Here is a 20,049-nt window from a genome sequence, read left to right as displayed (position 1 = left end):
GTGCCAGCCCTCTGTGCACGTACAACTGCTCTACTGTAGGAGAAACAGAGACGTGCTACTGTTGCTGCTATTCTCCGGATTCTCATTGGGCTTCAGCTTCCCGTGACATTGCCATGTACAGTTTTGGAACGTCCTGGCAGCGGGTTGGTGCGAACGCAATGTTTTCTGTCATCGGATACGAAATTATTCTTGAAAATAGAGAGAAATGTCTTTTTCTAAATTGGGTTTAGACAGTCACATTTAGCTGGATAGCATCACTGCACGACTGTCTGCAGTCGATGAACACACAAGTTCTCAGTTGCGTTGCTCAAATGCAGCTACAAGACAAAGTCGAAAATCCTCATATGTATATTTATCATCATCACAGCGATGTGGCTCAGGAAAAAAGAGCCAAAGAATGTTCTCAAGAAACATGCAGGAGTACGGCAACAATCCAGCAGACGGATTCTCCATGTGGCATCTCGCCGAAGCGTCACATGGCTGCTGACAAGGCTAATTGAGGGCAACCGTGTTGATTACCAGACCCCGCAGGTGGTGGTGCATTTATCGCACAACCCTGACTGTCATTGATCCTATTTTAGGTGAGTTCAGGGAGAAAAGTTGTCAGGAAACACCCCCCAGACTGTCTTTTTCCCTGCTTCCATTAGGCTTACCAAATCATTTAGGCTTTCAAAAGAGCAATACGGGAAGCTGCAACACCACAAATGGAAGTCTGAACTTCGACTTGAGCTTTTCCTCAGTTTGAAATACATAGTTCAATTCCAAACACATGAGGAACCGCACCATCACGGGTATCATAAAGTGGCTTTCCTTACATGCCTTCCTCACATATCCTGAAACAAATGAGAACAAATATATAAAAAACAAATACTTGTTACAGGTCATTGTCTTTTCTTCTTATGCTTTTCCATTGGCCAAGCTGAGTTTCAAATGTGGGCTGAAGTCAGTAGCAGGCCAGTCAAAGTGACAAAAAGTGCCTGATATGTAGCCAAATTTTTAAGATCTTGTTTGTTTGTTTTGAAAGTGAGACGGCTTGAAATAAACCAACCTTGTCTGACTTGCTGTCGCTCATCAGCATCAGCAATGTGACAACAACAGTGATACATTTCATGGAAAGGATGCACTACAAGTACACACAAAAATACCCAGAAGTATTTTTTTATGTACATTTTGTTCCTGATTTATTTGATCAATCTATGTAATTCACCTTCAGATTGTTGTCAGAGAACAAACACATGAAGGCGACTCTCTTGGTTGCTGCTGCTCATACCGAATGATGGGTCGATGAAGCTTCATGAAACAGTGTCCTGATTTTCAGAGTGTCTGGCGTAAAATGTTTGGACTTGAACAACTAAGTCAATGAAACCTCACATCATTCCCAAACCAAGAGCGCCATCAAGTGGCCTCTAGAAATTAGGACAGTGTTTTGACAACCCTGCAATACTGTTTCATGACACCTCATCCATCCATCACTACACATACCTGTGGTACTAGTTGAGGTTTTACATTTTTTAGGATGCGTTCATTGCTACTTTTAAAGCAAAATACATAAGGGTGTGATCCTATTTTGGGCCCATGAATAGGGGGCACAGAGGGGCCCTCGATTTTCACTTGCACACAGCCAGAGGTGGACAGTGCTTCCTCATTTCCTCTAAAATTCTTTTCTGCATAGATGTGTGTGTCGAACAGTGCATAATACTGCGTATAGCAATTGGATCTACATCTCTGTATGAAAGGCTGTACATAAATGAAGTGTCATTCATTCTTTCCATTGCTGTGCTGAACTGCAGTAAGGCTGATCGAGTGTGCATTATGACTCTTCCACCAACCATCTGTCACAGGGAGCTATGCAAAACGGCGCCATCAAAGGTACAATGAAGACCTGTAGTTATCTGCAGAACATTGTAGTTGGACTTCTGGAGGAAAATGAGGCTTAAATAAGAAGAAAAATAAAATGAATGGATGGATGTGCATAGATTCTCTTGACTCTGTAAAGTTACTATAAATTGATGCTTTTAGTCTTGAAGGATGAAGTGAATTTGATCAAGTTTTCATGTGAGCTCACAGGCTGCACACAAAGATCAGTGTTATTTGGAATTAAAATTCAGATGCGAAGCAAACTGACATTTTCAAGCAACACCTGAGAAACGTGGCAAGTCTGACACTTCCTCTTTCCTCAAAATCTTCAATGCAACGCACATTTGGAAGCCAACAAAAGTTTTTCAGCTACAATTGTATTTTTTTTTTTTCTGAAAGTTGCTGCTCCGGGGGAAACGTGTTGATGAATGAAGCGCTCATACAAAGTGAGGTGCTGACAGCTCAGGAGAGCCGCGGGACCAATTCATTTGCACCGTGAATGCGACGCGTTGAGATCAGTCCCTCAGATGTCCCACTTTGAAAGAGTCGCTAGGCCTTTCGCTGCCACTGGAAACTCGCCGGCTCTCTAAATGAACGGGCACTTACCGGCGAATGAACGCAGGATTTCTCATTACCTGGCTGCGCGAGTCAGAGAGCCCACCAAACAGCCACAGGTTTCATTTCCACTTATAATTTAAGACGTGGGCTCGAGTGGGCCGGTAAGTGGCTTTACATTTCTGTCTGCGGAGGAAACCGATTGTAATATTTCTCGCTTTAATGAAGTCGTCTGGCCCGAGCAACAATATCGAGAGAATTTATGATTCTTGTACAATGAAATCATAATTACAGCCTTTGTTTCCTCCTCTGCTCTTTTGTTAATCTCTATTTTCAAGACATAAAAAGGACATTCTGTTCTTTTTGATTTGGTTTAGTCAGGCACATTTGACGTCTTAGGTTACTAAATACCAATGTTCTTTGTCTGGGAAAAAGCCACAGGTGCCTTTTTGTCACTGACCGTTCCTCTCCCACTCTTCACTCTGCAAATGGGCAAAGCACCAGGGGGCCTCCCTTCCGCCCCCTACTGTGAGTTCCATTACAGTCAAGGGCGACAGAGCTCTTTTGATTTCTTAAGGAAAACACAGTGAAATAAGGAAACCTGACGTGGACGGAGTGTATTGAACACTGGTTGATAGATGACTTTATGATAAGCTCTGTACAAAGACGACACTAAGTTGGGAATGAGAACAGACTGATCCTCTTGTTCACTGATCGATATATTCCACAGAGACAGAACCATCCATCCATCCTCGTTCGCTTGTCTGTTGCCAGGTCGCAGGGGCAGCGGCTTCAACATGGAGCGGCAAACGCCAATCTCCCAGGTAACATCCACCAGCAGCGACTGGAGGATCCTGAGACACTCCCAGGCAGGTGAAGAGAAACATTCCCTCCACTGGTCCTGGGTCCACCCCATGGTCTCCTCCCATCTGGCTGTGCCTGAAACACCTCCAAAGGTACGCGTCCAGGGAACATCCTCATGAGACGCCACCTCAACCTCTTTCAACGCGGAGAAGCAGCGGCTCTACTCCTAGTCTCACCCGAGCCACTGAACTCCTCACGCCAACCACCTGTTGGAAAAAACATTTCAGAAGCTTGTGATCAGAATCCTGTTGTTTCGGTCATGACCCACAGCTCATGACCAGAGGTTAGGGTCGGGAGGAAAGACAGAGCTTTGCCTTTTGGCTCAGCTCTCTTCTAGGGTCTTTTCACACTGCGGGTTGTGTCTCGGGTGGGTCTGAGTTCGATTCTCTCCCTGTCAATAAAATCAGGTGTTTATCAGCCTAATAAAGGCGAAAACATGTGAGTTTTCAGACATCTGTACACATCGCAAGTCCCGGTCCCAGTTTAAGAAGTTGTTTTTGAAAGATGTTGTCCGCCCAGACAGCGATCAGACTCTTCACTGCCCGGCATTTATCATGTTTGTGTGGAGTCATGCTGTACACGTAGTTTCCGGCATCTAGCGCCGAGTGGCCTGAGGCGAGAAGCTCACCACCCGCTGAGAGTTTCCCGAGACAAAGTGTAGGTATCCAGCCGGGATCAAGTCTGCGTCCAAAACCCGACTCACATCTCGGACTTCTGACCTGGAAGAGCATTGTCTCGAGACAGAACCCGCAGTGTGAAAGTGCCCTAAAGCAGCCCTGCTGCGATACAGTCTTCTGGCAGAAACAGATAAAAAAATACTGCTTTTAAATTAAACTTTCTGAGGTACTTTTTGTCAGGGATGAAGCTCCACTCTTGACTCCTATTTTGACAGACAGCCTCAATAACACTTCGGCGAGTGCAACGAAACTTCCCTTCGGCTAAAACTGCACTTGATGATAAAAATCCTGTCGGAAACATCAGACACTTTCACAGCCCATCCAGAATCAAACCTGATTGCAGCCCTTCTTGTCTTTGACCACTTTCCTCTGATTTCCTCCCTCTCTGAGGTGCAGTTACAAAACAACTCACAGAACAGGCATTTGAAATCAGAGTGACCCTCGTTTAACTCTCCCAGCTCCCGCTTTGATGCCAGCCAGCGCACCGGCTGTTTTCCGTCAGAGATCTTCTCTCTGTCGATACCAGGAGTGAGGCAACGTGGATTTATTCAGTCATGTCAGTACAATACCTCAATGTGCTTTTTGGATATAGAGCACAACAGAGTTCATTGCAACAAGTTAAGAAAGTAAAGCAATTTAATGACATCAACAGGACACCAATTCACCCTTTGAACATGCGAGTAAGGCTCTCTGGTGCAACACAGACAACAACATTTTGTATCTCAGCATGGGGGGGGTGTCAAGGTAAATATAAACAAGTCCATAATCCAATACAGGCAAATCATTTTGAGAAGACCGGGAAGAGTGAGGAGGACACCTGATGGCCGACTCCTCAGGTGACAAGTGAACTGAGTGTGGACATAACTGGGAGAGACTTGGAAAAGAAATGAGAAACTTTCGCAAGCTTTCGACAAACTCTGACTCGCTTTTGTCTTATTGAGTTTTAAAAATGGGGTTAGGTTGGTGACCAACAGAATTAAAGTACAAATCTTTATTCTTAATTTGCATGGACTTTTGAGTTGTTGACTTGTGCAAGTCTGTGTTGCCACACAAAAGCCATGGTGGTATTGTAACATGGGTTGATGAGGTTTCATGAAACACTGCACTAAGTTCTGGTGAACGACTAGTTCAATGAAACCTCAGATCATTTTAAAACCAAGAGCGCCACCTACTGAGCCCCGAATATTACCACGCTGTGTCATGAAACCTTGTCGACTCCTCTATAGTATTTGCTCTTTTTCAGATCTCAATATGTGGCGCTGCCCTTTTAAAAAATGTAGCAAGGTTTCAATAAACAGTTCAAAGCCAAATATTCTAAAGCAGAGAGCACCATGAGGACACTGGTTCAGAGCATTAACACCTTGTGAATAACAGCAGGTGAGTCTGACGCAGTCAGTGCACGGTGTCCAAATAAACTTTTGTAGCTGCTTGTCTTTATGTGGCTTGTAAAATGAAAAAAAAAAAAAAAAATCAGCACGAGCATACTGGGAATATGATTGAGTCCCATAACGCACTGCAACGGTTGAGTCACTTGCATTTTTGAGAAAGTGGGATTCAGGTTAGACGTAATAAAAATTTGGTTAAGCACTTTATTCCAGTATAAAATACAGAACCACTCGAGTCTTTCCTTAATTCGAAGCTGTACTTTGATGTAAATGAGTCCATTCAAAATCGTGATCGGAACAAACGGCGTAAAACCTTGAAGAGCAATTTGCGATTTTTAGTGCCACAGTGAATGGGGTTAAACAGGATCAAGTGCGAAGATGAACCTGTAATGGATTATAAAGTCGTATTTCAATCTGAAAAGGAACTGACGCAGACGCTGATCGAGCTGAATGATTCAACGATATCCCTCCATGTTGACGATATGTCCTTGTAATGGGGTAGAAAACCACTGAGAACAAGAATAAGTTAATAAGCAACCTTTATACACATCTTACATCAAAGCCAATGTTTTTTTTTTTCCATATAAAACGTCATTAATATATAAGCTTGAGTGAAAAACGTCCCTGTGTGTTTGTAGTCAGCTACAAGATGGCGCTAAAAATGCAACGCAAAGCTGCACGTCAGACTGGATAATGGAAATATATACGCAAAAACTTCTAAATATTCTGTGAAATGATTAAGAGAGGCGAGATATACACTTTATATACAGAGATTTAGTAATGGGCGCTCCGTCGCTGTATAAAATGAAGGTGGCAGTTGGCAATGACACATTACATTTGACACAAAATGTGTGCTCAGTGCGTTCAAGTTCCTTCCCGCCACCTTTAATGAAAACGGTGTCCACAGAGAGAGATGGATTGGGTCCTCACGCCGGCGTCTGAGCGTTGGCTTTGATCTCGCTGGACACTCGCTTCTCCTTCTTGCCGGCGTACTCGCCGATAAAGGAGCCGTCCTCGTTGAACTGAGCGTCCTCCTCGCCGTAGTCCACCAGGCTGTCGCCGCTGTCGCCTGCTTTGATCTCCCTGCTCAGCGAGCGCTGGCTCCCCTTCAGCGGCTTCTCATCGTTGTCGCTGTGAAAGCAGAGCGGCAGATATTACAGAACCAGCTCTCTTAAGACCCAGCTGTTGTGAAGCGTTTTTAATCATTAGATCAATAGCCAAACACAGGAGCAGGTCCATTTACACCTGCTGTTATCAAGCTTTTTTTGTACTCCTCATCATCTGCCTCTGATGATACTTTTGAGCCCAGTCCACCGGAGCTGGAGCGGATTCAAGCGGAAACCAAGCTGGAAAGTCCAAGCTAAGTTTCAATTCCTGCCAGGTGCTGATCAAAGGAGTCACTGAATAAAAAAAGAAATAAAGTTTGCTTTTCCTATTTTAACACTGACTCAAACCGTACAACTAAATCGAGTATCTGAGGTGGAGTTGAATGTTTGGACTGATCTATGACCTGACAAAAACACACAAACTGAAAAATTACTTTTTACCTTGTTTTTTGGACTGGATTTTTTTAAATAGAAAACACAAAAAAATGACACTAACAACACTATCTTTGCAAGAGAGCTCAGTTATCCGGGTCATCCTGTAGCAAAACTCTGAATCAAGGCCAAGGCTTCCGTCCATTATTGTCAGTTCTGGTGATCTGGGTGGCCGTTGGACCATCAACATAATGGTGGACACATTGTTATCCACCACACTTGATAGGTGTCTCCTGCATGGTCGCTACCATCCTGCATGGTCTAATATATGCCTGAAGTCCAAACCAGCTCACCAGAATTGACTAAACCGTCTGTATAGAAGTTGAGGTGTTTTGTTTGCATGGTTGCCTTGATTCAAATCTTTGCTACTGAACAATTTATTTTGAAGAAGGAACATAAAAAAGTGCAGCTGGTAGAGCTCAACTGACCCAACTGTTTCACATGAGTCGACGTCGGATTGCTGTCCTCATAGTTCAACACATTCTCACTCCCAAATAGGGACCATTTGGAAATGGATTTTTGATTCCAATGTTGACACCGAAGCCAGTCTTCCAAGTTGCACTTAGGTGTTTCTGTGACGTAAGCTCATCCATCATATAGCGCAAAAAAACGAGCGCCACCCCATGGCTCGACCCTCACCCGGGCCGCTTTCTTTTACCCTCAGGATATACAGAGTCTCAATGGAACATGTGAATGTGTGAACATACAAGGCTGATCTACTCCATTTGAAAATGATTTGACGCTTTGGGAGTGAGAATCTGTTGCGTGCTTAAGGATCCTCACCCTGTTCATAGGACGCCTTAGGAGCCACGTAGCAAAAGCATAACATACGTGACGCGTGGAGCGAATGACGACACAGACCGAAGCGAGATTTGTATGAAAACACATCCGTTTATGGACTGGTTTGACCAACTGTTTCTCCCTATTGTTTCTTAAAAATAAAACAGCGACATCACATGAACACACCATCTGACGTGCGAGAGACATTTTCTGACATACGGAGACATATTATCCACATCATTGTCCTCCTGCGACTTTATTAGGAGGAGAACACGGCGACACACACGGTCATTGAAAGGAAACCTCAAACAAAACAGCATGTTATACTGACTGATCTTCAAAAGTTCTTTCTTCATTGACGGAGCTGGCCAATGAAAAAAAGAAGTGAATGAATTAGACCTCCTTAAAAATTGCCTGGCTCGAGACACACATGAAAGAGTACCCCAGAGGGGGGCTCCCTTCAACAGCACACCTCCCCACGAGGCACTTTAAGAGGTTTTTTACTCTCAGAGGGCCACCTCCTGTCATTTCAGTCCAATATTCAACCACAACATGGATTTAAAAGATGGAGGCGCATTTCACTCTGTCCTCTAAAACACCACCGTCCTGTGTGTCCACGTGTCCCACGCGAGCGCATCAGTGACGGACAGTCACCTCCAGCCCAGCGTGGCCAGCTGACAACTATCACGCGCCACGATATCACGCCTGTTCATTTACGGCTTATAGATGATGACTGGAGGAGAAATTGCATCCTGCCAAAACTAATTAAGCGAGCCACCAACGTAAGGCGGCTTAAATCACTTTTTAAGAAGAAAACACAACATGGCCCTTTTTACAAATTGATGTGTCAATAACATTTAGTCAAAGTGAAATGGGGGTTGAGGGCGGCGCTGGAGGTCATGGGTAAAGAAGAAGCGCTCGGAATATTGTTTCCTGCTTCGGGGGTTGATGTTTCTTCGGGACAGATGCAGAGGAGCCTCTGACTTCTACAGGCAAAACTCTGCTGGAAATGAAGCCAAAATGTATATACAACGCGAAAAAAGAAAAGCGCTTTGCTGTGGATGGGATCAAGGTTGCATTTACTGTAGCTCATGTTTAGAGAGAATCCTCCACATAGCAGGAAATCTATCTAACAGGAAATTAAACCAGCATTCATTGTCCCATTTACCATTCAACATTCAAGATATTAAAAAAAAGTAGATCTCAGATGTGGTTTTATTATCCTCCGTCAAGATTGTGCGGCACATGCGGCCATTCGGTCCCTCTTGTCTGGCGAACCAAATCTCAAAGTATAGTACACAAGTTCAACAATTGTTCACAAAGTTGTGTTGTTTTTCAAGTGTATACAAATTTTACATGATAAAAAAATGTAGCGTTTGCCCCCAAAGATCCTCAGTCAAGTGACAGCAATTTAACTGACTATGTTGCCACATTGTAAAGCAGAGGTGGCCAAGCAGTCAGAAGCTAAGAGCCCCATTGTTTTACCGTGTTGCTGAAAAGAGCCACACGCTACAAATATAAGGCTGGAAGGCTCACCTGAACTGCTGGTCCTGTGACTGAGCAGCAGTAAAGCGGTTAAAGCACATCCCTGTGTGTCACTAGGTTGTTGGTTTGCGTCCGGCCTATGTCTCTTGCGCATGTATTTTAAAATAAAATTCATACATTTTACAGAGATCCACCTCGAAATATCAAGCGGTATAAATAGAAATGTGTGCACCATTTATTTTTCTTGTATATTTTTTTCACGTGGCTCATGCCACCAATATTGTGGCCCAGGTCTGTGTGTGTGAGCGACGCTGCAGACTTCCTGTATAAACGATCATCTCAACAGTAGCCAGTTCGGCAGCTCATTCGGTGAAGAGCCACATGAAACCAGGGAAAGAGCAGCATGCGGCTCGAGAGCCGAGGGTTGGCAAGGCCTGTTGTACACTGTGACTGTTCGGGGAAGCACCTACACAAAAAAAGGAGGCAGGGGGTCTCTGACTTAGACTGGAGAAAGCAGGAAAAAGTACTATTTCGTATATATATTGTATTTAATGATTCTCAATATATTCCCAAATATTTTCGTGGTATTACGAGGTATTTTAATAGTGCTAAATGACCTTTATTCGGAAACAGAATAAGATATAAAATAGAAAAAAGTGTTTTAAAAAATACTAATAATTATCCTAATATGTGTAATAATGCAGTTCTACCTATTTTTTTTTTTTTTTAATCAAACTCTCCCGTAATGTTGACATATTTACCAACTTCGCTCATGAAGTGTCAAAGGTTTCACATGACCCTGAGACTTGAAGTAACTGTCCACAGACAAATGTATTTTCATGCCTCTGGAAGTTTTAGCTTTCCAGCCGTGTTCTGAGTCATCGGAAAATATATGAAAGAATTAGACAGGCTCTTACAGTATATTCATGTAGAGCAACGCTTAAGAAGGACGGGCAAAAACTGGTTCTTAAACGGCGTAAATGGACGACTGGCTGACCTTGACCTTACATTCCAGTTTGATCATCATGTGTTTCATTTTTTAACAAGAAAAAACCTGAACTATTTCCTTCACTGCAGGCGAACAGATGGGATTTATTTGCATAGTTATACTTAATATAGTGCTTGGAATCAGATCTGTTTTCTGTGTGTATTCCGATGTAATTGGACAGAAGAATCCACATTCAAATACCAACATAAAAAGGTTATTTTATATCTTTGGACGGCTTGCGGTTGCGGCCACTTTTTAATAGGCGCAGGGGAGCGAAGGCGCCGGCTGGTGCGCCACATTTCATTTCACCACCTCAGTGACTGCTGTGCTGTGCAGATCCCACTGATGAGGGAATTAGACTGGGACTGAGGAAGTCTGTTATAAATTGAAGCACTACAGGATTAATGGATCGTACAAACATATTACTGCCCTCCAGATGAGCTCTTTTCAATTACACTGATTGCTTGGAGCTCCATGCTGCGAGCCTGGTGTCGCACTTTTGGCTCATTGCGAAACGCCAAAACGGCAGCGGGAGCGCAGCAGAAGCTCCGTTGCGATGCGACGACAACACCAAACACTCCACACAACACCAGAACTAAGACTACAACGTCCTATGAAATGATGCACCCAAACACGCCGATGTGCAAACATCTGTTTCTCACATACTTTCCGGGTACTCAGCCTAAAGCGTGAGGCTCCACCAGAGCCTCCTCTGTGCTCGGTTGTCTTTCAAGCAAGAGGGTGGGGAGAAAGAAATCAGGAGAAAAGAAAAGACACTCTTCACTGATGAGAAACTGACACAGTGGAATTACAGTCAGATGGTGAAATAGTGCTGCGGGTCTTTCGCTTACCTGTATTCGCAAAATGTGTCGTCATTCATACCCTGGGACTCCACGTCTGGATGAAGGTCTTCTTTTTCTTTCACTGTGTGCAAAGTAAAGAGACGCTGTCGGTGAATTCCTCAAGAGACGACTGGAAGTGAACACAACTGGCCTCTGACTGGCGCATCGGTCCCTCACTCCCCGAACTTGTTGTACAAAATCACTGCATTAAAACTCACTGCAGCAAGTTCATACTTCTAAGCCACTTCCCTGTTTAGACATCTGCAGTCACCAGTCTTTACCTGCAGCAATTAGCAAGATGGTACGTCACATGGAGGACTGATATTCATCCTTTTCCAAGAAATGTACTGAGAACAAAGGCACAGTTTTACTGATTTATTATTAGTGCGTGACTGGAACTGATGCCCCAACAGTCAATTCATGGAGTCCGGACAAGGATTCCGCATTGATGACACACCACAGTGTGAACGGAGCCACGGATTGATGCAATGCAATGAGGTTTTTAACCGTGGATAACCATTGTTATATAGTGTCTTTGGCTGAGCGGGACAGGGACATGTATTTGCCTACAAAGGCTCTTGAGGCCACAGTGCTGTGAGACACCAGTACCGGACACTGCCGCAGCCGCAGCCACATTTGAGGACAGTTTCACCGACTATTATTCAACTGACTGTGGCTCAGTGGGTAGAGCGTCCGTATGGTGATCGGGACAGTCAGAGGTTCGAATCCCTGAAGAGCCAGAGAGTGCGAAGTGGCTGGTTAGCTCAGTCGGTAGATCGTCTGTCTAGTGGTCAGCAGGTCAGGGGTTCGAATCTCGAAGAGAGAAGTGGCTGCTTGTCTCAATGGGTAGAGCGTCTGTCTAGTGATCAGGGTGGTCAGAGGTTCGAATCCCTGAAGAGCCATGGAGAGAGAAATGGGTGCTTAGCTGAATGGCTGGTTAGCTCAGTCCGGGCTTCAAAACTAGTGACTAAATCTATCTTTATCTTACCTCCTATACATCACACACTACCAATTTCTGCCTCTAAAAATAGCCTGTTTCAACTGAAAGTCACAGCGTTTTTTTGGCACGCTTTATCACAAAGTTTATTCTTTGCTGAATCACCACCACTCAGCAACAGACGGGATCATTTGTGTCTCATTTTTATTCAGACATCATTTCCCCGTAAAGGCGCACATTACTTTGAAGAACGGAACTGTTGACTAACGCGCACGTTTACGAAGAGTCGCCCCCCGTGATGTGACATTCAGCAGAAACAACACTGATAGCAAGCGAAGGTTGTTGGAGCTATGTGTGGTAACGAGAACTTAATGAGAGAATAAAAGGACAGACGCCTCTTGCTCTTTCATTCTGCTGACAAGAGAAGCCACCGCTGGCCCAACTTCAAGCTGAAGGCCATTAGCCGTGAATAATAAAGTTGATAAGGACTCTCCGGTCCGAAATAGCAGGAATAATGTTGTGCTTCCACCAAGCTTCTATCATCATTTACAAGTGCAGCATTTGCATTCTGTCTCGCTGTGTGTGGCACTTTGTTTAGATTGTTGCTGGGAAAAAAAAAAAAAACTCTGCGTGTCTGAATAACACAGAAATACTCATTTTCCCATCAATACGCGAGCCTGCTTCATATATGAATTTGCATTGGAATAATTTTCCGGCCCAGTGCTTGTTAAAACACGCACGCACACATACATATTAGTTTACATATTCCTGTAATAACCTGTTATGATTGATCGGTTTCAAGGCGGCGCACAACAAAAGGAAATATAATGATGCTGGAGTCAGTGTGTGAGAGTGGCTGCGTGGACCTGAGCACCTACCGGAATACTTGCCGCCTTTATTCCTGTTGACAAAGCAGGCGATCAACACAATGAGTGTGAGGAGAGCGATGGCACACATCAGGCCGATGAACCAGCTCTGGGTGGATATTCCTCCGTGGATGCTGGCCCGACCTGCGGAGAGCAGCAACCGTGACTTTGACACCCCTTGGCCTTTTCATCGGGACACTTTGATTGAACGTTTGCATCGACGGTCTGACGCTGAGGCGGGGCGTGCCGGCCATGGTGATGCTCCGAAATTAATATTTAACAGCTAATCCGCTTGTCTAATGAATCACGGACGAAAACGCTGTACAAATGTAATTCCTCTCAGCGAGGCCTCGCGGCCAAATTAAATCCAACTGACACCGCGGGCGACCGCACGCCGTGACTCTGGTCACAGCTCAAGGACACAGCAGGTGAATCAACACTTTGTTGACAATGTTTGTTCCCTTTCCAAACATTTTTAACTCCAGCGTTCCACCATTTCATGTGCAGTTATTTAAGAAACCAGCCTAGGATTTTGAAACCAAATTAAAACTGACAGAACACAGTGCGCGACATTATGGACGCAACACATCCCTCCCGTCATCACTTAAAAGTGATGTTGTGATTTCCAAAAATGTAACCCTGTCTTTGTCAATGGGCGAAGGTCGGTCACATAACCTGTCACCTCTCTATTTTCCAATGGGCCAAAGTTGGTCACATGACCTGTCACATGATAAAACAAATGGAAAACCGACATTATGAGCTCAAGAAAACCATCCAAAGCCCTGCCCCTATACCGTTCCCCTCCCGACACGCCAGGTCATCAACTGACATAACAAGTCGCTTTGTAAAAAAGAAACTGTCAACACCTGTTTGTACATGACTGACTTTTTATGGAAACAAATATCAGTGTCAAATAATCATTCACAGAGTTGAACTGCTGCCACAACAACACTTTCAGATGGAGGGGTCTCATAAGCAGTTGTTTTACTTGGCTGACTATGATTAAAAAAAAAAAAATGTTATTGATCCTTAATAATGTGTTCCAAGTAGGCTTTTGTAGGAGTGAATATAGAGTGTCTGCTGCAGGTGGCTGTTCCTCTATGTGTGTGGCCGCTGCATGTGGGAGGGGTTGCCGAGTGAGTGAGGTCTCTCCAGAAGTGAAGAGGTGCCCGGTGCGTGTCCAGCTCTGAATGTGCGCTTCTGTGCAGTTTGGCTGTGACAAAGTCATAAACCAAGTCACGCTCTGTCCCAGACTCGCCTCATCCCTGTCCCAGCTCCAGCCCACAACAGGACATCAAACCCTGGAGTGGAGGTGTGGAGAGCGAGCACCTCCCCTGTGACACTCTACCACGGTCCAGTGTGGAGACGGGAAAGGTTATATATATATATATATATATATATATATATATACAAGCATGGAAGCTTTTCCCAAATATAAAGCGTGATGTGCTTGACTTAAAACTGCAAGAAAACATAGAGCAATATGACCTCTGTTTTGCGTCTCTCACTTGCTCCCACTTCATTCGGTGGCCTCGGCAGAACTTGCATCCTAAATGGTCTTTTTATACTTGATCTTACGCTGGCTTTATTGCAGGATCAGTGAGGAGTCCCTGAAGACAAGTTATTTCTAGCTAACAAGCCCAAGTTCCAGAAAAACGAATAGCCCCGAGGCCTATAAGTCTGGTTCAATGGCCAGCGCTACAATAAAATGGCATGTCACATGAGGTTATAAGACATGCTTTCATAACGGCTTTCGAACGCAAATGACATTGATTGTCATTAATGCCGAGGAGTTGGTAGGTCACACTCGAGAGGAAGGAACAGCACAGATGTGTGTTCTGTTTTTGTGTGAGTGTTGAAAGTGTTGAAAGATCTGAGAAATCAATGAGAACATGTAGAGCACATGCAGACCTCCTCAACAAGTGATTTACCATAATACGAGGGTGCAATGACTGCAGCACAAACACCTCTTTTCTGATGAAAAGACAGACTTGGGGGGGAGGCGGGGGAGGACCACATAAGAAATAAGGGCCACTGCAAATTAGCTTGTAAAAAGCTTGTCAGTTTTTAGACTAAAAATAGCTGCAGGCTGAAAGGATTTTAACAAAACAGACCTTGAACACCTTGAACAAAAAAAAACAAAAACGAAAACATTTGTGTGTATGTGCTAAATAAAAAAAATACGATGATGAAATAACTTTTTTGTGATGAGTAATTTCCTGCTGACAGTGTGTAGAGAACACGTGTTGTTTTGTTACGGAGCTCCTCACAAGGGCGGAGACTGGTGGGTGATTGAATGAGCAGAAGAGGTGAGTGGTGGGGAATGTTTGCGTGTGTGTGTGTGTGACTGGAATTGTTCAGCGGCTCATTAATACTGCGAGTTAAAACAATAACTGGTGATATGTTCCGTGTTACCGTTGAGGGAGATGGTCAGCCATGTTTGTTTATGTCTGCCGTGTATAGTGTTTGGATGATGGCGCGCTGCACTGGTGAGTTCCGCTTTATAGTTCCGTCTATTATACATTCAAATAATGGGAATTTGGACGTCACAGATTTGATTCAAATTGTGAACATTGGTGGCAACATCTGTGGGCTAATGTGATTGGTCGGATTTATGGGAAAGTCACAATGACTGGACAAAATATCAGCGTGTCATCGAACTAGCAGGTGTTAATAGTTGTACAGAGGACTTGGAGGAGGGACTTATTCTTCAATGGCAAAAAAAACAAGGTGCACTTTCAGGACTCCTTTGACGATTTGTTGATAAAACTCTTCTGCACCCGCTGATGTCTGCAAAGGCCTCACAGAGCGCAGCTGACATTGGACAAATCCCAGACAAAGACAAGGCGAGGCCGATGATTGTCGAGGGCTTTGGAGTGTTGTCATTCACCTTGTGCAAAAGAGGCCGAGTGCTCTTGAGGTTCCCAACACTGTTGCATGTTGGCATCAATTACGCCGCAGACATCTGTTGAAGCACTCAGCTGCACACGCAACACGACTCATGTGGAGGGGAAATGACAGCTGAGGCCCAGGAAGAAAACTTTGCTCATTGATTGGGAGTGAGATGTATTGAAATAAATGCCAACCAGGGAAGAAGAGTCTACCGACCTAAAAAGACTTGTCCTGCGGCCGATAAACTTGCATATTCTGAGTCACTTGATGTCAAAAAAACTTCTAATTCTGGCCTCTGATAAGAAAGTTGGTGGGCTTAAACACAATTTTAAAGATAGATTTCTTTGACACATAGTGAAGAATTAATGTGTCTTCACCATTTTAGGCCCCAAAACAAAGCAGAATAAAATAAGACGAACGGCAAAAGATCTTGATTTCATCATGAAAGCATTACTGGAAAACAAGAACCATTGACTCAGTATTTCTGCGAAAAGTACTCCTGTGAAGAAGTGTAATGATTGTCTTATGAGACTTCATAAAACAGTCAGAAGCCAGTAGATGGCACTCTCTACTCAAGAATCTTGGGTAAGTTGGAGTTGACCAACTGTTTCAATGAAACCAAAGTTGATGTTGGGAATGTGGACTTTTGCGTCCTGTACAGACGATAAAGGCAGCCTTCCGTGCTGCATGCTGATGCATCAGCATTTTAATGGAGTAAAAAAGTGTTTTCCATCCCAAATAATAACTGACACTACAACATGACATCAGATGTTGATGCTGACATCCAAAGTCCTTAGCAGAGAACTGTCTCTCACACACAATTTAACACCAAATTAAAACTGACAGAACACAGTGCGCGACACATCCCTCCCGTCCCATCACTTAAAAGTGATGTTGTGACTTCCAAAAATGTAACCCTATCTTTGCCAGTGGGCGAAGGTGGGTCACATAACCTGCCACCTCTCGATTTGCCAATGGGCCAAAGTTGGTCCCGTGACCCGTCACATGTTAAAACAAACAGAAAACCGACATTATGAGCTCATGAAAAACTGAATAACTGCCATGTGATTTTCAACTTTCATATGACTTTGACACCTCTGACAACCCCAGGTCCAATTCCGGAATGTCCTGGTCTTCTGAGCAATGAACAGGAAAGTCAAGGGTACATCCACTAGCGGGTTCCACTTAACACGACATCAGTCCCTTGTACCTTGGTGAGAAGCCTCACATCTGTTTGGCTCACCCACACTACAATAAGTTTGGATGAAAGCATCTGCTCAATGACACCAGTGATTTGCAAGCCGGAGCACAGCTTTTAAATATTTCTCAACATATGTACAAACAAAGGAACAGAAAGAAAATCTAATAATGTGGGGACGAATGTGACTGACTGGTCTGTCAGTCAACAAACGCGCGGCCCACTTCATTTCCTTGCAGCAAACATGCAAATCTGTCAGCTTATCTTCAGCTCAGGTGCGCGATCATTCAGCACACGTGCACACCTGCCTCTGTGATGTCCGTCCAGACAAAGTGCAAATGACACTGTGACTAATGTTGACGGATGAGTCTGCGGCGACGGTAATTCCAATCATTGGAACTCGGCGACAGACCCTGATCTAAAAATACCTTGGTCACTGAGCTTTGCCCCCTATGCGCTATAGTTTTTTATTAAATGTCACAGAAAGCTGCTGCTCACACAAGTCGTACCCCGCGCTTTTGAGTCAAGAAGCATTTTCATAGCGGAGCAGGAAGAGAATATGCTCCTATAGGCACTTCACTTATCCACTTATCTCTGCGTGCTGTAAATATCACCCTCCCAGCGCGAGGATGCATCTTTGCTTATTTCCCTTTTGCCTGGACGTGGTTGAACCGCTGTTCATTCGACTGAAGATTGCGTGGAAATGTCAGGTGGCTGTCAATACTCTGCCTTGTACAGCCGGAACCAGAGCCCAACAAATCAATCACTGACAATTAGACACGTTTGTCCCGTACAAGTGACTGCGGCGGCACTGTCAGGTCTGGATATAGATCCGAGTATCGGTAATTTCCCGGAGGTGCAGCAGGGAAATGAAAACCAATTTCTTCATCAGCGGGCCTTTAAACAAACAGCATGGATTTGTTGTCACTTGTTTCGCAATTTGTTACTTCAGAGAAAGCGATGCTAGATAACACATAAAAAACGCAGATTGTCTGGCTACAAAAGCGACCCGGAAAGATCAAAGGACACTGCACAAACCTTGGCTTTGACGGTTGCTTTCAGGCTTTATGAGGAAGTGATAGGTTAGAAATGGGAATACAATTATTGAGGTAAGGGTCACTTACAATCCTGAACAGAAACGCCACTTTTTAAAGACGTCACAAAAAAGCCTTTCCAATGATGCCTCCTGGAACAGGCGGATGTGGACATGACAAACACTGCGCACCCACCGTCTTGTGGAAAAACCCCAGCCAAGATCGCATGTGCGTCTGTTTCGTTGTCACCAAATTTAGAAAGAACACTGGGGATCATCCGCTATCATCAGCTCTCCCCATTTAACAATGATGGAGCTCACTGAGCAAACTTGAATATAACTATGTGATGTGATGCTCATGTATAAGAATCCCAAGATGTTCACAAGTCACACTGCCCATTGAGCCCTCGCAACTGTTCTCTCACCTAAGGCCACCAGAGTTCATGGCCACAGGAGATGCAGGATGGGATCTGCTCAAAATCTCCATCAATGATCAACGATAGCTTACAACTGAAGACACACTGTTCCTGTAAAACTTGTGGAAGTAAATGCTATAATAATGTAGCCAAAATATTGAGTGGCAGAAAGACAGCAGCAGTGCATTTTCAGTCAGTCACCAAAGTCCCGGAGCATCAGATGAGAAAGTGGGTGGAGCTATGGTGTGAACATGAGAACATAGATGGGAAGTAGTGTATATACATATATATATACTAGACACGTTTGAAAGAACGGTGGGGATCATCCGCTATCATCAGCTCTTCCCATTTAACAATGATGTTAAATGGGAAGAGCTCTCTCTCTCTCTCTCTCTCTCTCTCTCTCTCTCTCTATATATATATATATATATATATATATATGATAAATGATATATAAATGATAACCATGATGTCAAAATAAAGTATAAGTCGCACCGTCAACACATTTTGGAGTGATTCATTTTCATTTATTCCTGCAGATCAGAAATGTTTCATAGGTTTCACTTTCTAGTGATCAGAACTGGTAGTGTGGGGATGTAGCGCTACCTATGGTGGGACGAGTGCGTTTGATCGCAGGGGACTTTGTGCTTGGAAGTGAGGGGAATGCTGACTGGCCTGCAACAAAAGACAAATCTGGTGGTTATTTAGGGTGAAGCTGTGTCTTACTACACACTACTGTTAGTTCCGTTGTCAGCTATAGGTGCTAAAGTGAGTGACTAGCAAGGAGAACAAGAGGTCTACAGAAAGGCTGCACGGCACGATTCAGATGCAGCGGAGCGGAACGTTAGCATCAAGATGGACAGTTTAAATAGAAGTACATGCGTTCAACGACGAGAAGCCCAGTCACAGGAAACTTACCAGAGGGTTCCTTTTTTTTGTGTAGAAAAACTGAATGTACGATTGTGATATTGGTGACCAGGAAATTAAGTCACTGTCAATGTCAAGCAATTGTACGGAAATCACTTCTGGTTCTTAGTCATTACTTTTTTTTTCTTTTCACTTTTTTTGTTCACTGTATATTATCCACCGTAAAATCTGGACTATTGAGTGCACTGGAATATTAGCTGCACACGCTAAATTTAAGAAGGAAAATAGATCTTGTCTATAAGTCGCGGGTGCAGTGGTGCTGTCTGCACCGTAGAAAGGTCAGTGTTGCACCTGGATCACTTCTAAATTAGTTTTGACTCATGAAACAAACTGGGCAATGTTCTTGTATCATGAACGACTCACATCTTTCATTGACCTTAAAGTGCTCAAAATTTGTTGTTCTTTTACCCGCGTCTGAAGCTGTTCTCAGCTGTGAAAACAGCACATTTTGAGTGCTCTAATGTCAACAAAATGCCTGTGATTTCATAGGTTTGATGCGATAAAGCTCAATGACGCTCTTCAGCCTGTAAAAATCCATAATAATATATAAGTCGCAATAAAAAAGTAGCGGCTTACAGTCTGGAAACTACAATATTTCATTTCATTTTATTGCGGTTTGACCGCTAAGTGAAACAAAAATACATTGCTAATATATAACACCATCCGAAATGAGTGAAACTTTAAGTAAAGATTATATCTGTCATGTTTCTCTCTGATATTTTCCCGTTATTTCCAACAGGTAAAGGCTCTGACAGGAAAACTTGAGGTGCTTGGTTTTGGCGGCTGGCTTTGACATGCTGTTTGGACGC

General features: G+C 43.9%; 1 protein-coding gene across 10 annotated transcripts in view; it reads right to left on the bottom strand.

The window, feature by feature from the left end:
* Positions 1–4,578: 4,578 nt before the first annotated feature.
* The window catches only part of chl1b (cell adhesion molecule L1-like b), an 81,589-nt gene continuing 66,118 nt past the window's right edge, over positions 4,579–20,049 (bottom strand). For 6 of the 10 annotated variants that reach the window (XM_053866940.1, XM_053866936.1, XM_053866941.1 and 3 more), the window contains 4 exons: positions 18,920–18,988; positions 12,787–12,918; positions 10,981–11,053; positions 4,579–6,469 (listed from right to left, as the gene is read on the bottom strand). In XM_053866940.1, coding sequence (XP_053722915.1) covers positions 6,265–6,469; positions 10,981–11,053; positions 12,787–12,918; positions 18,920–18,988 — 479 coding nt within the window. In that variant the 3' untranslated portion in view covers positions 4,579–6,264. Of the gene's footprint in view, positions 6,470–10,795; positions 10,856–10,980; positions 11,054–12,786; positions 12,919–18,919; positions 18,989–20,049 lie in introns of all 10 variants that reach the window. The other 4 variants (XM_053866944.1, XM_053866943.1, XM_053866946.1 and 1 more) reach the window with 3 other exon arrangements.

Source organism: Synchiropus splendidus, chromosome 6 (assembly GCF_027744825.2).
Source record: "Synchiropus splendidus isolate RoL2022-P1 chromosome 6, RoL_Sspl_1.0, whole genome shotgun sequence".
Classification (NCBI taxonomy): Eukaryota; Metazoa; Chordata; class Actinopteri; order Syngnathiformes; family Callionymidae; genus Synchiropus; species Synchiropus splendidus.
The sequence above is the reverse complement of the archived record's forward strand: the minus strand, read 5'-3'. Positions and strand labels throughout refer to the sequence as shown.